The sequence below is a fragment of the Ursus maritimus genome, unplaced genomic scaffold (genome assembly GCF_017311325.1).
Source record: "Ursus maritimus isolate PB19 unplaced genomic scaffold, ASM1731132v1 scaffold_19, whole genome shotgun sequence".
Taxonomy (NCBI): Eukaryota; Metazoa; Chordata; class Mammalia; order Carnivora; family Ursidae; genus Ursus; species Ursus maritimus.
Window position 1 is genome coordinate 13,849,072 of NW_024424341.1, and position 13,088 is coordinate 13,862,159.

The window sequence follows — 13,088 nt, forward strand, 5'->3', positions numbered from 1 at the left end:
CCCCCCCCCCCCCCCCCGCCCCGGTCCCCAGACTACGAGTTCAAGCACAGACCAGGAGGGCAGGAGGTGTGCAACACCAGAGGCCGGGGGCAGGGTGCCGGGCACGCGGCCCAGCCACCAGGCACGCGGTGTTCCCGCTCTGCACCCGGCCCTTTCTCGTGAGAGGTGGCGCGGGGCTCACGGAGGCGGCTTCTGGGAACCCGGGCGGGCGGCCGTGTGCACAGCCCCGCGCCCCGCGCGGCCGCGGGTGATTCAGCACGGGGCGTGTGCAGGCAGCGGCCGGCGGGGCGGGCTTTTGCACTCGCCCCGGCTCCTTCCCGCTATAAAGGGGGCCCGCGGCGCGGCGCTCCACTACGCCCTCCCGAAGCGACTCCAGGTTCTCGTGCAGCTGTCTCCGGACTCCAGCCACCGCTTCTCCTCGCTATGGATCCCAACTGCTCCTGCGCCACCGGTAAGGAGATCCGCGTCGGGGTCTCTTCCTGGCCACTTAGTTTTGGGGTGCTAACTGCCCTTTCCCAAAGCCTTCTGGTGCACTTCTCTCTAGGTTAATCGAGTCCCCCTTTCTATCGATAAAGGGTCGGACTTCATAGCTGGTCTCGGTTCCCAGGGGTTGGTTGTGGAATTGAGACTCGAACCTGGGCTGCCCGCATGCGTTCCGGCTTCGAGTCCAGGGACGGTTCTCACTGCTTGCCTTTCTCCTTCAGGTGGCTCCTGCACGTGCGCCGGCTCCTGCAAATGCAAAGAGTGCAGATGCGCCTCCTGCAAGAAGAGTGAGTGGAATCTTTACTCTTACACCCCCTACCCGCCCCTACCTACCCACCCCTATCCTCTATACCCCGAGGGGAATTTAAACTGGACAGCTGATGCCCGCCCCCTTGCGGGGGGAAGGTGCTGCCTGTCCCCGACCACCGGAACCCTTAATTCTGTGTGCCCAGCGCTCATCTCTGCCGCCTCCTTCCCTTGCCCAGGCTGCTGCTCCTGCTGCCCCGCCGGCTGTGCCAAGTGTGCCCAGGGCTGCGTCTGCAAAGGCGCTTCGGACAAGTGCAGCTGCTGTGCCTGATGACCGGGAGAGCCTGTTTCCGATGTAAATAGAGCCACGTGTACAAACCTACAGCGTTTTTTTTGGTGCTTTTGTTTTGGGTACAACTCTGAGCCGTTTGCTACATTCCTTGTTGTTGATTTTTTCCCTATAAAATACATGAATTATAATAAAAGTTGTCGACTTTATTCTCGCTCTGTTTTCCTTTGCCTGTCCATGAGGGCTGGGGTGGGGAATTCGACGGGAATGGCAGAAACCTGTTTCCTGAACACAAATGTTAATTCCCTAGAACTAATTGAGTGCCTTTAAGGCAAGCTAGGTGACTTCGCAGAGCTATGCCTTCTGTAAAATGGAAGGCATTATGCCAGAGGATATAAAGGCATGAGGGCCCTCTGTTCTCATGCCAATTTTACTGTTATGTAATCTCTATTCCGAATGTGGGGCTTGAACTCACGACCCAGAGATCAAGAGTCGGATGCTCTCCAGACTGAGCCAGGCAGGTGCCCTGTCGATCCAGACTTTATGCTCCATGGTTTCTCTGCCCAGCCTCAGTTCCTCATGGATTCTAGGCTTGAAAGTGACTGCAGGAGGTGGGGGGGGAACCCCCCCCCCCCCGTTCAAATCCTACCTGGGGCTTCTAAAAAAACTATCTGTGGTAAAGGTCCAGTTTCTACTTTATATCCATCTCAAACTAAACCTTGGGTAAAATCGTATACATGTATATAACTTTATGCAAATGCCAGAAAGAACAATATAAGCCCGTGTTCTTAGGCTGAGCACACATAATTTTAATGAATATATGAAGAGCAAGTAAAAGATTTTAAAAAGCTGCACACACATACTTTCACTGAAGGTTCCACTGAGCACTAGAGAGAATTCACAAATGCCCCGGGCCGGGACCACACACCTAGAGGAGCGCCGTCCAGATCCCCCTCTGCACGGGGAACTTGGCCTGCTCCCCACCATTGTGCCACCGACTGGACACCCTGTACCCCCGAGAGCTCCCTGTTGTGACTTGGCTTTGAATCTTTGGAAGTTCCTCCCTAGGTCAGGCTGGAATCTGTCCCTCCAGAATCCAGTTGTCCTTGGCAACTTGAAACCAACGAAGTGACGAGGGAACTGGAAGGAAACATCCAGCCTGTTTCCCAGCGAGAGGGAGGGGACGTGAGAACTGGTTCCAGATGAAGCAGTTCAGGTCTCCCCGTGCAGGGGGATGGCCAAGTCTGTGCTTTGCAGGGTGTGGTGGTGTTTACTAGGCAGGAGTGAGGCCCAGTGTGACTTGTAATTAAGGCCAACGGTTAGTCCCCCTGGCTATTTGTGGAGGGAATTGTTATTTGATGTTCAATCAAAGGGAAAAGGGAGTCATGTGGTCCGGAGTCAGGACCATGCTCGCCTGCAGGTGCCTGGTGTGAAAAGGGGATTTCAGAAGGCTGCTGGTGTTGGTCCAGGGCATGGGCTTTGGTGTCAGGAAGTCTAGGGCACAGCCTACTTTGCCGCAGGTGGCCGGGGCAAGCTGCTTGACCTCACTGAGCCTCCATTTCTTCCTTTGTAGAAAGGAGATTCTATCTCTATGTGGGGATTAAATGACAGTGTCCTGGCTCCTGGCCAGGGCTTAATAAACAGTGGTCATTATGCCACACTGACATTCATGGAGACGGAATCCTGTTGGATCCCAATAAGCTCTTGGGGAAAGGGTCATTAGTTTGGAAGCGTTACTCTGGGTTGGAGATTAAGGATAGAATTGGAAATTTGCTAACCTGTGCTAGGGGGAGAGTGGGTACCTCCTGCCGGATGTCCCCAGGGACAAGATGCTGCCACAGCATTTGGACAGACACAAAAGTCTTCACCATCCTTCCTGTCATTTGGTCCTCAGCAATCAGTGAGAGAGTGAACATGCAGGGGCTAGAGTGATTGTGCTGTCTTCAGAGAGGTTAAGCAACCTGCCTAAGGTCACACAGCTCCTAGTCAGGGGTCTGAACCTAGACAGCTGGCCTCATGCCCTGTCCACAGCTGGCTGATGATGATTTAGCACTGGGTGCTAAATATTGCTTCTCACCATTCAAAGGTGAAAGAGCCTTTGGAGTTGGACCAGTTGTGCCCCAGCTTAAGAGATGGGAAACGGAAGCCCAGAGAGGTCACAGAGCTACGCAGGGGATCTGACTGCCAGCTCAGTGCTCTTCCCACGCTGCCTCTGCACCAGGCGTTCAGTGTCCTCACCTTTCACGTGAAGTCGTGGTGCAGGATGGTCGTGATGCCACGATGCTGCCTCAGCCCGTGTGAATGCAAATTGCACCCGTGTCCCTTACAGCCACGTGACATACACCTCTCTGGCTTAGCTTCCTCACCTCTAAAAAGGGCAAAAAAAGGCATCTGGCTCAAAAGATTGAGTGAGTTAATACATGTAAAGAACTTAGAACAGTGTTTGGCACACGATGAGTGTCTATAAATATTAGCCACTTCTTCATTATTATTATGCGTAGCATACGGGGTATTTATTTACCTGCAGACAAATAGCCCAGGCTGGGATGCCCGGTTATGTTTCCTGTGTGCCCTTTATCAACCACATAAGAATATGACTTATGGGCCAGAGAGCATCATTCAATCTCCCCCACACAATTGTGATCCGCATTACGGGTAGAAAGCCATGAGGAAGATGTTCTGTGCCTTATTTCAGACACCAAAAGACACCTGCCAATTCTTTTATCACCTATACCATATTTTATTTAACATTGTACTTTGAAGCGATTCATATTTTCTTGAATTTATATGAAAAGTAAACTGTTTATCCTTACTGAAAACGAGAATCACTTATTCTAGACATAGAAAATAGCCAGAAACGCATATCTAGTATATAAGGATATAATATATAAATATATATATTTCTCTTACGGATCACTTTTTTTGCTACCCGCGGTTGATGTGGCAGCCTACTCTTACTGAAAAGGTTTCAAGCAGTAGGGAAGTGTAGACACTCCAGGCCAAAGACAGGCTTATCATGGACCTTCTCTTTCCCTTAGAACCCTGTCTGGACCCATCAGAGTACAACTTCCTAACTGTGGGACCCTGGCCAAGTAACTTAAGACTTCTGTGTTGTAGTTATCCATTAAGAAAAAGTGCTCAGAGTAATAGTAATTCCCTTTTGGGATCTTTGTGAGGGTACACAAATCAACAGTGAGTATAACGTGGCCTGGCACGTACTAAATGCTGCTTAATTCTCGGAATGTAGAAATGGAAATAACCGCTTTCTTACTTTGTTATTTACGGCCGGGTCTCCCTATCACCTTTGAGAGATACCCATCTCACCCTCTGGGAACAGCCGGGAGGCGGGTACCCCGGGGGCTGTGGGGAGCACTAGTTTTAACGCAAAGAAGTCCTGCGCAATCGCGCCCATATATCCGTTCGGCGGTGCAGAACCGAAAGAGGCAGCGGTCTGTGTCCGCCACACAGCATTAAAGGGCCTGAAAGCCCAGGCCCATGTGGGCACACGGAGAAGACGGGCCAGGGCAGGCAAAGGTCACATCCACCGCCCGTCCTCTGCACACAACTCTCTCAGGTCGCTCTGCACACCCACCCTAACCCCAGGCCCGGGTCCTGAGGCAGAGGCCGGGGTTGCACACGGGCTGCGGGAAACGGCGACCCCGGGGACAATGCACGGGGCCGGGGGTGGGGAAGGCGGCCAGGACCCAGGCACTGGGTTCCCGGAACACACGCGGGAACAGGGGAGGCTGCCGACCTCGGGGAGACCGACAGAGGGCGGGCAGGGGGGCTGGGACAAGGCGCGGTGCGCAGCGAGCCCAGCAGCCCTCGGGGACTCTTGCGCCCGGCCCGGCGCGGTGCACACAGCGCGGCCAAGGCCACGGCGGGCCGCGCGCTCTCCGCTGGGCGGGTGCAAGGACGGGGGCGGGGCCTTTGCGCCCGGGCCGCCCGCTCCGCCTATAAAGTCAGCCCGCGGCGTCCGCGCTACAACACGCCTTTTGGCTGCTGCTGTGTCGTATTCTGTTCCCTGCTTTGGACCTCTGACCTCGCCTTGATTTAATTCGGAATGGATCCCAACTGCTCCTGCTCCACTGGTAAGAGATCCCCGGCTCTGAGCTTTAGGGGACACCCTTCCTAGGCCCGGGATTAGAGGGACGCATGTTAGGGGCTGCAGTTGAAGTAGCTTCCCGGTATCCTCACGTGCTGTACCTTGGTCCTCGCCAAGCCCCAGAGAGCATTTCCGTTCTTCCCTTGCCTTGATTTTAGAGTTGAGGGTATTGCGGTCACGTCGAGGTCCCCTGTGGGTCGGGGACTGCTGGTCTGGGACCTCGTGGTTTGTCCAGGTCTCGGAGCTGCCAGGCTTTGATGGCAGGAGCGGACCTTGGGTTCTCAGGATTCAAAAACCTACGGCCCTGACCCCCAGCCCCAGCCTGCTTGGGCTGAGTCTGGAGCTTGGGATCTTCCTTGCGGAGTCATCTGGAAGGGACCTAAGCTTTCCTAGCAGCAGAAGAGAGAAAGCGGGGCTTCCCTAATGACCTGCCCTGGGTGAGAGAGGAGCTGCCAGGGCTGGGCGCTGAGCGGACGCCGGAGGGAGCGCTTGTTGCCGGACTGCTGTGGCTCCCACATGGCTCTTCTGACGCCCCCTTCTCTCCCTTGCAGGTGGCTCCTGCACGTGCGCCGGCTCCTGCAAATGCAAGGAGTGCAAGTGCACCTCCTGCAAGAAGAGTGAGTGTGGTGGGGTGTTCTGTGGGGCGTGGGGACTGGGCTGGATGGGAGGGGGGAGCCCCGAGCTCAGCAGGCGGGAGCAGGCCAGTGACCCAGCGTCTCTGCATCTCCTGCCCTGAGCCCCTGACGCAGCATTGGAGCTGAAATGGCGTGTAGATGATTTGAGTCCCAACCTCATCCTAGAACAGGAAGACTGAGGCCCGGGTCTGGGTCTTCCGCTTCTGCCTTCTGAACCCTCCAGTGTCCCGAACACTTGATGTACATGAGCTTGGGGACCGTGTGGGCTTTCTCTGACCTGCTGTAGCCCTTTCATGTGGGGACAGCCCAGAGCTCCCGTGGCCCTCCTGGGAGCTGCTAGGCAGGGGCACCCCCTCTGTGATGTTGAGGACTTTCCATCAAGATGTGTGGCTCTGGGGGGCAAGGGACCAGCCTCCATTGTCACTGGAGGCCCTGTCACTGTGTCTCCAGGCATTCTGCCCTGTCTTGGAATCAGATGGAGGCGGGGCAGCCTTTTCCAAGTGGGTAGAACCCAGTTTCTAGCCTGTACTGGGCCTGCGCTTAGGCAGGGGTCCCTGGCCCTGTGTGCTCTGACCCTCTGGCTTTTCTCGCCCAGGCTGCTGCTCGTGCTGCCCCGTGGGCTGTGCCAAGTGTGCCCAGGGCTGCATCTGCAAGGAGGCATCGGACAAGTGCAGCTGCTGTGCGTGACGTGGGGGAAGCTGTTCCCGGTGTAAATAGAGCCACGTGTACAAACCTGCAGTTCCAAAACATTTTTTCATGCTACCCTGACCTGTTTGCTACATTCCTGTTTTTATGAAATACATGAGTTAGAATAAAAATTGTTGATGTTATTCTGGCTATGTCTGTATTCGTGTTCTTTGGAAAAAAGGGACTGCAAAACCATCGTGGTTGGGGTGGGGCGTACAGAGACCTGGTTCTGGACCCAAGGATTGGCCCTTAACAAACTGCCTTACACAGGTCAGGTGACCACTCCGTCAGCTTTCTTGGCTGAAGATGAAAGTATTTGGATGACACATGGGTATGGGGTGGACACAGTTTCACTTTACTCTCCTTGGAAGTGTTGTTCTAGAACTTCCCAATTTCTATTACTCTCAATTCCCTGCCAAACTTAGGTCCTCACGTTAGGCTTCAGAAATACTCAGATGAGAGGCACCTGGTTGGCTCAATTGGAGTGTGCAACTCTTGATCTTGGGGTTCTAAGTTCAAGCCCTACATTAGGTGTAAAGATTACTTAAATCCTTAAAAAGTACTTGGGGGGATGGACTCCCAATTCCCCCCTTGGCTTCTAAAATGCTTGAGGGACCAATTTTTATTTTCTAACAGATTTAAACGTTGGCAAAATAAAAATTCTTAACAGGTACAATGTGCAAACCCCTGTTTTGATTCAACAAATTTCAGTTAAGTATATGAGGAACCAAATAATTGAAAAATCGCAAAGTATGCATTTATTCCGAGGGTGCACAGAGCACTAGGAAATTCACAAGGTGTGTGGACCACCTTGAGCAGCACTGTCCTCAACGTCCCCACAGGGGATCCATCGGTTTGAGCTGGTGTCCAGCCATTTCCCAGCGAGAGGGAGGGGACGGGAGAACTGGTTCCAGATGAAGCAGTTCATGTCTCCCTGTGCAGGGGGACGGCCAAGTCTGCGCTTTGCAGGGCGTGGTGGTGGTTATTCGGAGTGAGGCCCTGAGTGAATTGTAATCAAGGCCAACGGTTAGTCCCCCTGGCTATTTGTGGAGGGAATTGCTACTTGATGTTCAATCAAAGGGAAAAGGGAGTCATGGGGTCCAGAGTCAGGACCATGCTCGCTGCCGGCAGGTGCCTCGTGTGAAAAGGGGATTTTAGAAGCCCCTGTGTGTCCAGGGCATGGGCTTTGGTGGGTTCACAGCCTGCTTTCCCACTTTCTGGCCATCCGACTTAGGCAAGTTGTTGGTCCTGGTGAGCCTCCATTGCTTCACGTATAAAAAGGAGATTATTTTGCAATGTGGGAAATTAAATGACATAGTGGCCTGGCTTCTAACTAGGACCTAATAAACAGTGGCCGTTATGGTCCCTACTATATTCACACTGACGTTTGTGGGGGGAGACTACTTCCAGCTCCCAATAAGCTCCAGGGAAAGGCCCGTTGGTTTGGAAGCATTACTCCGGGTTGGAGGCTAGAGATGGGATTGGAAGTTTGCTGACCGGGACAGGGGGCAGTGCGGATAACCAGCAATCAGCCCCTCAGGACAGGAGGCTTCCACTGCATTTGGAAAGACACAAGAGTCTTTCCCATGCTTTAGGTCATTCGATCTGTACAGGAATCAGTGAGAGAGTGACCATGCAGGGACTGAAGTGATTGTGCCAATTTCCAGAGAGGTTAAGCAACCTGCCCAAGGTCACCCAGCTCCTAGGCAGAGTTGTGAACCTGTGTACTACAGCTGATCTCACCCGCGGGCCACAACTGGCTGGTCATGACGACACTGGATGCTAAATCCTGCCTGTCATTTTTCAGAGCTGGAAGGGTCCTTTGAGATAGTCTAGTTGTGCCCTATCTTGAGAGATGGGAAACCAAAGCCCAGAGAGGTCACAGAGCTATGCAGAGGACCTTCCCATGCTGCCACTGTGCCAGGCGTTCAGTGTCCTCATCGTCCACGTGAAGTCATGGTGCAGGGTGGTGGTGGGTGAGGCCATGATGCCGCAGTGAGCCCTCATGAGTGCAAATCCCACCCGTGTCACAGCTGCGTGACATAAACCTCTCCGTGGCTCAGTCTCCTGCACTATCAAAAGGGAAAAATAATAGGGTGTGGCTCTTAGAATGAAATGATGCAAGATTAAATTAAATTAATTAAGTCTTAGAAGTAATGCAAAGAAATTAGAATGATGCCTGTACACAGTGAGTAATTCACATTAGCTCTTATTTTATTAATAGCATTCATAGCTTTGAAGATATTTCCTACTTCCAGACAAATGAGCCCAGCCTGGTGGGCTTAGCTGCGCGTCCTGTATTGTCCTTATCCACCCAAAGAGCATGTGACCAGTTGCCCAGAGAGAGTTTTCCTCTCTTCCCACGAAAGAAGGATCTGCATTAGGGATATAAAGCCATGACCAAGACAGCCTGTGTCCTCCTAATAGACACAGAAGGATGCCTAACATTTCTGCTGTTTTGTGCACCAGTATTTTACTTAAATTTTCTTTTGAACAATTCATATTTCCTGAAATATGTTTATATGAAAAGCAAACTCTTTACCACTCCTGAAAATGAGACTTTACTTCCAGACATAGAAATATATATATATATATATTCCTTTTGTATCACTTTGTCACTCCCAGGATTGAGCTTGAGACAGTAGGCAGGTGCTGAAGACACACCTCTGGGCTGAAGGGAAGTGTTATCATCTACTTTCTTTCCCTCCGGGAGTGGCCGGGAAGCAGATCCAGGGCACCGCTCCCTACCACTGTGACCCTAGGTTAGCTACCTTAAACTCCTGCTCTGCATCCACTTCTGCCTTTGGGAAACTGGCTCATAACTAATGTCCCCTTTAGGATTGCTGTTGGGGTCCAAAGAGCCAAGTGATACGCACTACAAGTGATAAGACTACACACTGTAGTTCTCTGGAATACTGAAAGGGACAGAACCGCTTGTCTTGCTTTGTTACATGATGCCAGGTCTGCCTATAATCTAAAAGGATCCCTTCTCTGCGGGGTGGGGCGGGGGGGGGGAGCATCCCATACCTTGGGAACCTCCACCCTGAGTGGGGTGAATGGGCAGGGCTGAGGAGAGCCCCTAGAAAGTGTAGGCAAAGGAGCACCAGGACAAACGTGCCCACACATCCCTTCTGCCTTGGTGGGGAGAAGGAAGGGAAGGGAACCCGAAGCCTGAGCTCAGCGCCCTGCTGTCTACAAGAGCTGCGGCTGAGGGCCCAAGATTGGGACCTGTACAAGCAACGCCTGGCCAGGAGCAGAGGAGGAGGTCACTAAATGCTACGTAATTCTTGGAATGTGGAAGGGAAATAACCGCTTTCCTACTTTGTTATTTAGGGCCAGGTCTCCCTATCACCTTTGAGAGATACCCATCTCACCCTCTGGGAACGGCCGGGAGTGGGGTACCCCGGGGGCTGTGGGGAGCACTAGTTTTAACGCAAAGAAGTCCGGCGCAATCGCGCCCATATATCCGTTCGGCGGTGCAGAACCGAAAGAGGCAGCGGTCTGTGTCCGCCACACAGCATTAAAGGGCCTGAAAGCCCAGGCCCATGTGGGCACACGGAGACGGGCCAGGGCAGGCAAAGGTCACATCCACCGCCCGTCCTCTGCACACAACTCTCTCAGGTCGCTCTGCACACCCACCCTAACCCCAGGCCCGGGTCCTGAGGCAGAGGCCGGGGTTGCACACGGGCTGCGGGAAACGGCGACCCCGGGGACAAGTGCACGGGGCCGGGGGTGGGGAAGGCGGCCAGGACCCAGGCACTGGGTTCCCGGAACACACGCGGGAACAGGGGAGGCTGCCGACCTCGGGGAGACCGACAGAGGGCGGGCAGGGGGGCTGGGACACGGCACGGTGCGCAGCGAGACCAGCCGCCCTCGGGGACTCGTGCGCCCGGCCCGGCGCGGTGCACACAGCGCGGCCAAGGCCACGGCGGGCCGCGCGCTCTCCGCGGGGCGGGTGCAAGGACGGGGGCGGGGCCTTTGCGCCCGGGCCGCCCGCTCCGCCTATAAAGTCAGCCCGCGGCGTCCGCGCTCCAGCACGCTTTCTGCCCCGTGCTGTGTCGTATTCTGTTCCCTGCTTTGGACCTTGTCCTCACCTCGACTTAACTCGAAATGGATCCCAACTGCTCCTGCTCCACCGGTAAGAGACCCCCGGCTCTGAGACTTAGGGGGCACGTTTTCCCGGCCTTGACCGCGTTTTCTCGGGGTTAGAGGGGCGGGTGTTAGGGGCTGCCCCTGAACTGAAGTAGACTCCGTACGTGCTGTGCCTTGGTCCTCGCCAAGCCCCAGAGAGCATTTCCGTTTTCCCTTTGTCTCGAGTTTAGAGTTGAGGTGACTGCGGTCACGTCGAGGTCCCCTGTGGGTCGGGGACTGCTGGTCTGGGACCCCGTGGTGTGTCCAGGCCTTGGAGCTGCCAGGCCTTGATGGCAGTTGGGGAGATGCCGTCTCAGCGTTGAAAACCTACGGCCCTGACCCCCAGCCCCAGCCTGCATGGGCTGAGTCTGGAGCTTGGGATCTTCCTTGCGGAGTCATCTGGAAGGGACCTAAGCTTTCCTAGCAGCAGAAGAGAGAAAGTGGGGCTTCCCTAATGACCTGCCCTGGGTGAGAGAGGAGCTGCCAGGGCTGGGCGCTGAGCGGATGCTGGAGGGAGCGCTTGTTGTCCGACTGCTGTGGCTCCCACATGGCTCTTCTGACGCCCCCTTCTCTCCCTTGCAGGTGGCTCCTGCACGTGCGCCGGCTCCTGCAAATGCAAGGAGTGCAAGTGCACCTCTTGCAAGAAGAGTGAGTGTGGTGGGGTGTTCTGTGGGGTGTGGGGACTGGGCTGGATGGGAGGGGGGAGCCCTGAGCTCAGCAGGCGGGAGCAGGCCAGTGACCCAGCGTCTCTGCATCTCCTGCCCTGAGCCCCTGACTCAGCATTGGAGCTGAAATGGCGTGTAGATGATTTGAGTCCCAACCTCATCCTAGAACAGGAAGACTGAGGCCCGGGTCTGGGTCTCCCGCTTCTGCCTTCTGAGCCCTCCAGTGTCCCGAACACTTGGTGTACATGAGCTTGGGGACCGTGTGGGCTTTCTCTGACCTGCTGTAGCCCTTTCGTGTGGGGACAGCCCAGAGCTCCCGTGGCCCTCCTGGGAGCTGCTAGGCAGGGGCACCCCCTCTGTGATGTTGAGGACTTTCCATCAAGATGTGTGGCTCTGGGGGGCAAGGGACCAGCCTCCATTGTCACTGGAGGCCCTGTCACTGTGTCTCCAGGCATTCTGCCCTGTCTTGGAATCGGATGGGGGCGGGGCAGCCTTTTCCTAGTGGGTAGGACCCAGTTTCTAGGGATAGAGCATGCCATCCTCAAGCCAGGGTCCCCTGGGTCTGGGGGCAGGGTCTGTACTGGGCCTGCTCTTGGGAAAGGGGTCCCTGGCCCTGTGTGCTCTGACCGTCCGGCCTTTCTCACCCAGGCTGCTGCTCGTGCTGCCCCGCGGGCTGTGCCAAGTGTGCCCAGGGCTGCATCTGCAAGGAGGCATCGGACAAGTGCAGCTGCTGTGCGTGACGCGGGGGAGGCCTGTTCCCGGTGTAAATAGAGCCACGTGAACCAACCTGCAGTTTTTTACTTTTCCATGCTACCCTGACCCAGTTGCTACATTCCCGTTTTTTTGAAATCTTTGAATGACAATAAATTCATCAGACTCTTCTGGCTCCAAGATCTGGTGGTGTGTTGGGAAGATGGGACTTGTTCTGGTTGGGCTGGAGGGGAAACTGGTTCAGGGGAGGTTAGAGGTGGGGTGGCCATGGGAAGTGGAGGTGGGGCGAGGTTCCTGTGGTCTGGCCTGGTCCACCTCCTTGAGCTCTTGGTTTTTTGACTCTTCTTGACTTAGCTGTGACAGGGTTTCCCCCGCCACCTAGAGAGTCCCCGCCCATCCCTACCCTTTGTATCTGTGTCACTGCGTATATTCACTCAGTAGCCACCTATGGTGCGTCTGCTGTATACGTAGGCATTGGGTTGTCAGTGTTGAGGTCACATGGTGCTTCCAGATTGCTGGGGAGAGATCATTACTGAATGGAAAAATCACAGTGGCTGTGACAGAATGCTGTTGGGTGAGCCCAAGTGAGACCTCGCACGGAGAGCTGCATCCCTCTCAGAGGGGACAACTGGAAAGACCCTGATGGGGTCAGGGGCGGGTCAGCATGTCTGGCAAGTGTGTGAGGGGATGTTCGAAGGTCACTTTGGAGAGAAGAGAGCAGAGACCGTGTGTCTTACCATCTGCCTGACTTGCTACCTGGTTGCTCTCGGAATCAGATGAGAGTGCCACACCACGGTCCCATGTTCCCCTTCCCAGCCCCCATTCTGATTTCCTCTAAGGGTAAGGTGGCCCAGGGAACCTGGGTTTTAGTAAGTACCCAAGGGTTACAATCCACCGAGGCGGTCACGTGGGGCACTTGGTGAAATGAAATGAGATTCTGCCAGGAAATCTTTCCATCCTGGTTGGAATTTGAAGCCAACTCCAACATAAGACTGCCTGAACTGGGGGCCTAGGGAACCTGGAGGTACCCGGTTGTCAGTCTGTGGAGGGAGAGGCAGGCAGGCTGTGGGGAATGTTTTTGTAGAGACTAAATCAGGCTGAAAGGGTGACCAGCCCCCCTTGGGGGCTCATATTAC

General features: G+C 54.7%; 3 protein-coding genes across 3 annotated transcripts; all 3 read left to right on the plus strand.

The window, feature by feature from the left end:
• The first annotated feature begins 289 nt into the window (after positions 1 to 289).
• LOC103673777 (metallothionein-2) lies at positions 290 to 1,227 on the plus strand. The gene is made up of 3 exons (XM_008702617.2): positions 290 to 451; positions 705 to 770; positions 969 to 1,227. The coding sequence occupies exons 1-3, from the start codon at positions 424 to 426 to the stop codon at positions 1,058 to 1,060; spliced, it is 186 nt and encodes a 61-aa protein (XP_008700839.1). The 5' UTR covers positions 290 to 423; the 3' UTR covers positions 1,061 to 1,227.
• Positions 1,228 to 4,952: 3,725 nt separating this feature from the next.
• LOC103673776 (metallothionein-1) lies at positions 4,953 to 6,588 on the plus strand. Its single transcript, XM_008702615.2, has 3 exons — positions 4,953 to 5,109; positions 5,675 to 5,740; positions 6,354 to 6,588. Exons 1-3 carry the CDS (start codon positions 5,082 to 5,084, stop codon positions 6,443 to 6,445), a joined length of 186 nt encoding a protein of 61 aa, XP_008700837.1. The 5' UTR covers positions 4,953 to 5,081; the 3' UTR covers positions 6,446 to 6,588.
• Positions 6,589 to 10,428: 3,840 nt separating this feature from the next.
• On the plus strand, positions 10,429 to 12,122 carry LOC103673775 (metallothionein-1-like). The gene is made up of 3 exons (XM_008702614.2): positions 10,429 to 10,583; positions 11,159 to 11,224; positions 11,890 to 12,122. The coding sequence occupies exons 1-3, from the start codon at positions 10,556 to 10,558 to the stop codon at positions 11,979 to 11,981; spliced, it is 186 nt and encodes a 61-aa protein (XP_008700836.1). The 5' UTR covers positions 10,429 to 10,555; the 3' UTR covers positions 11,982 to 12,122.
• Positions 12,123 to 13,088: the final 966 nt, after the last annotated feature.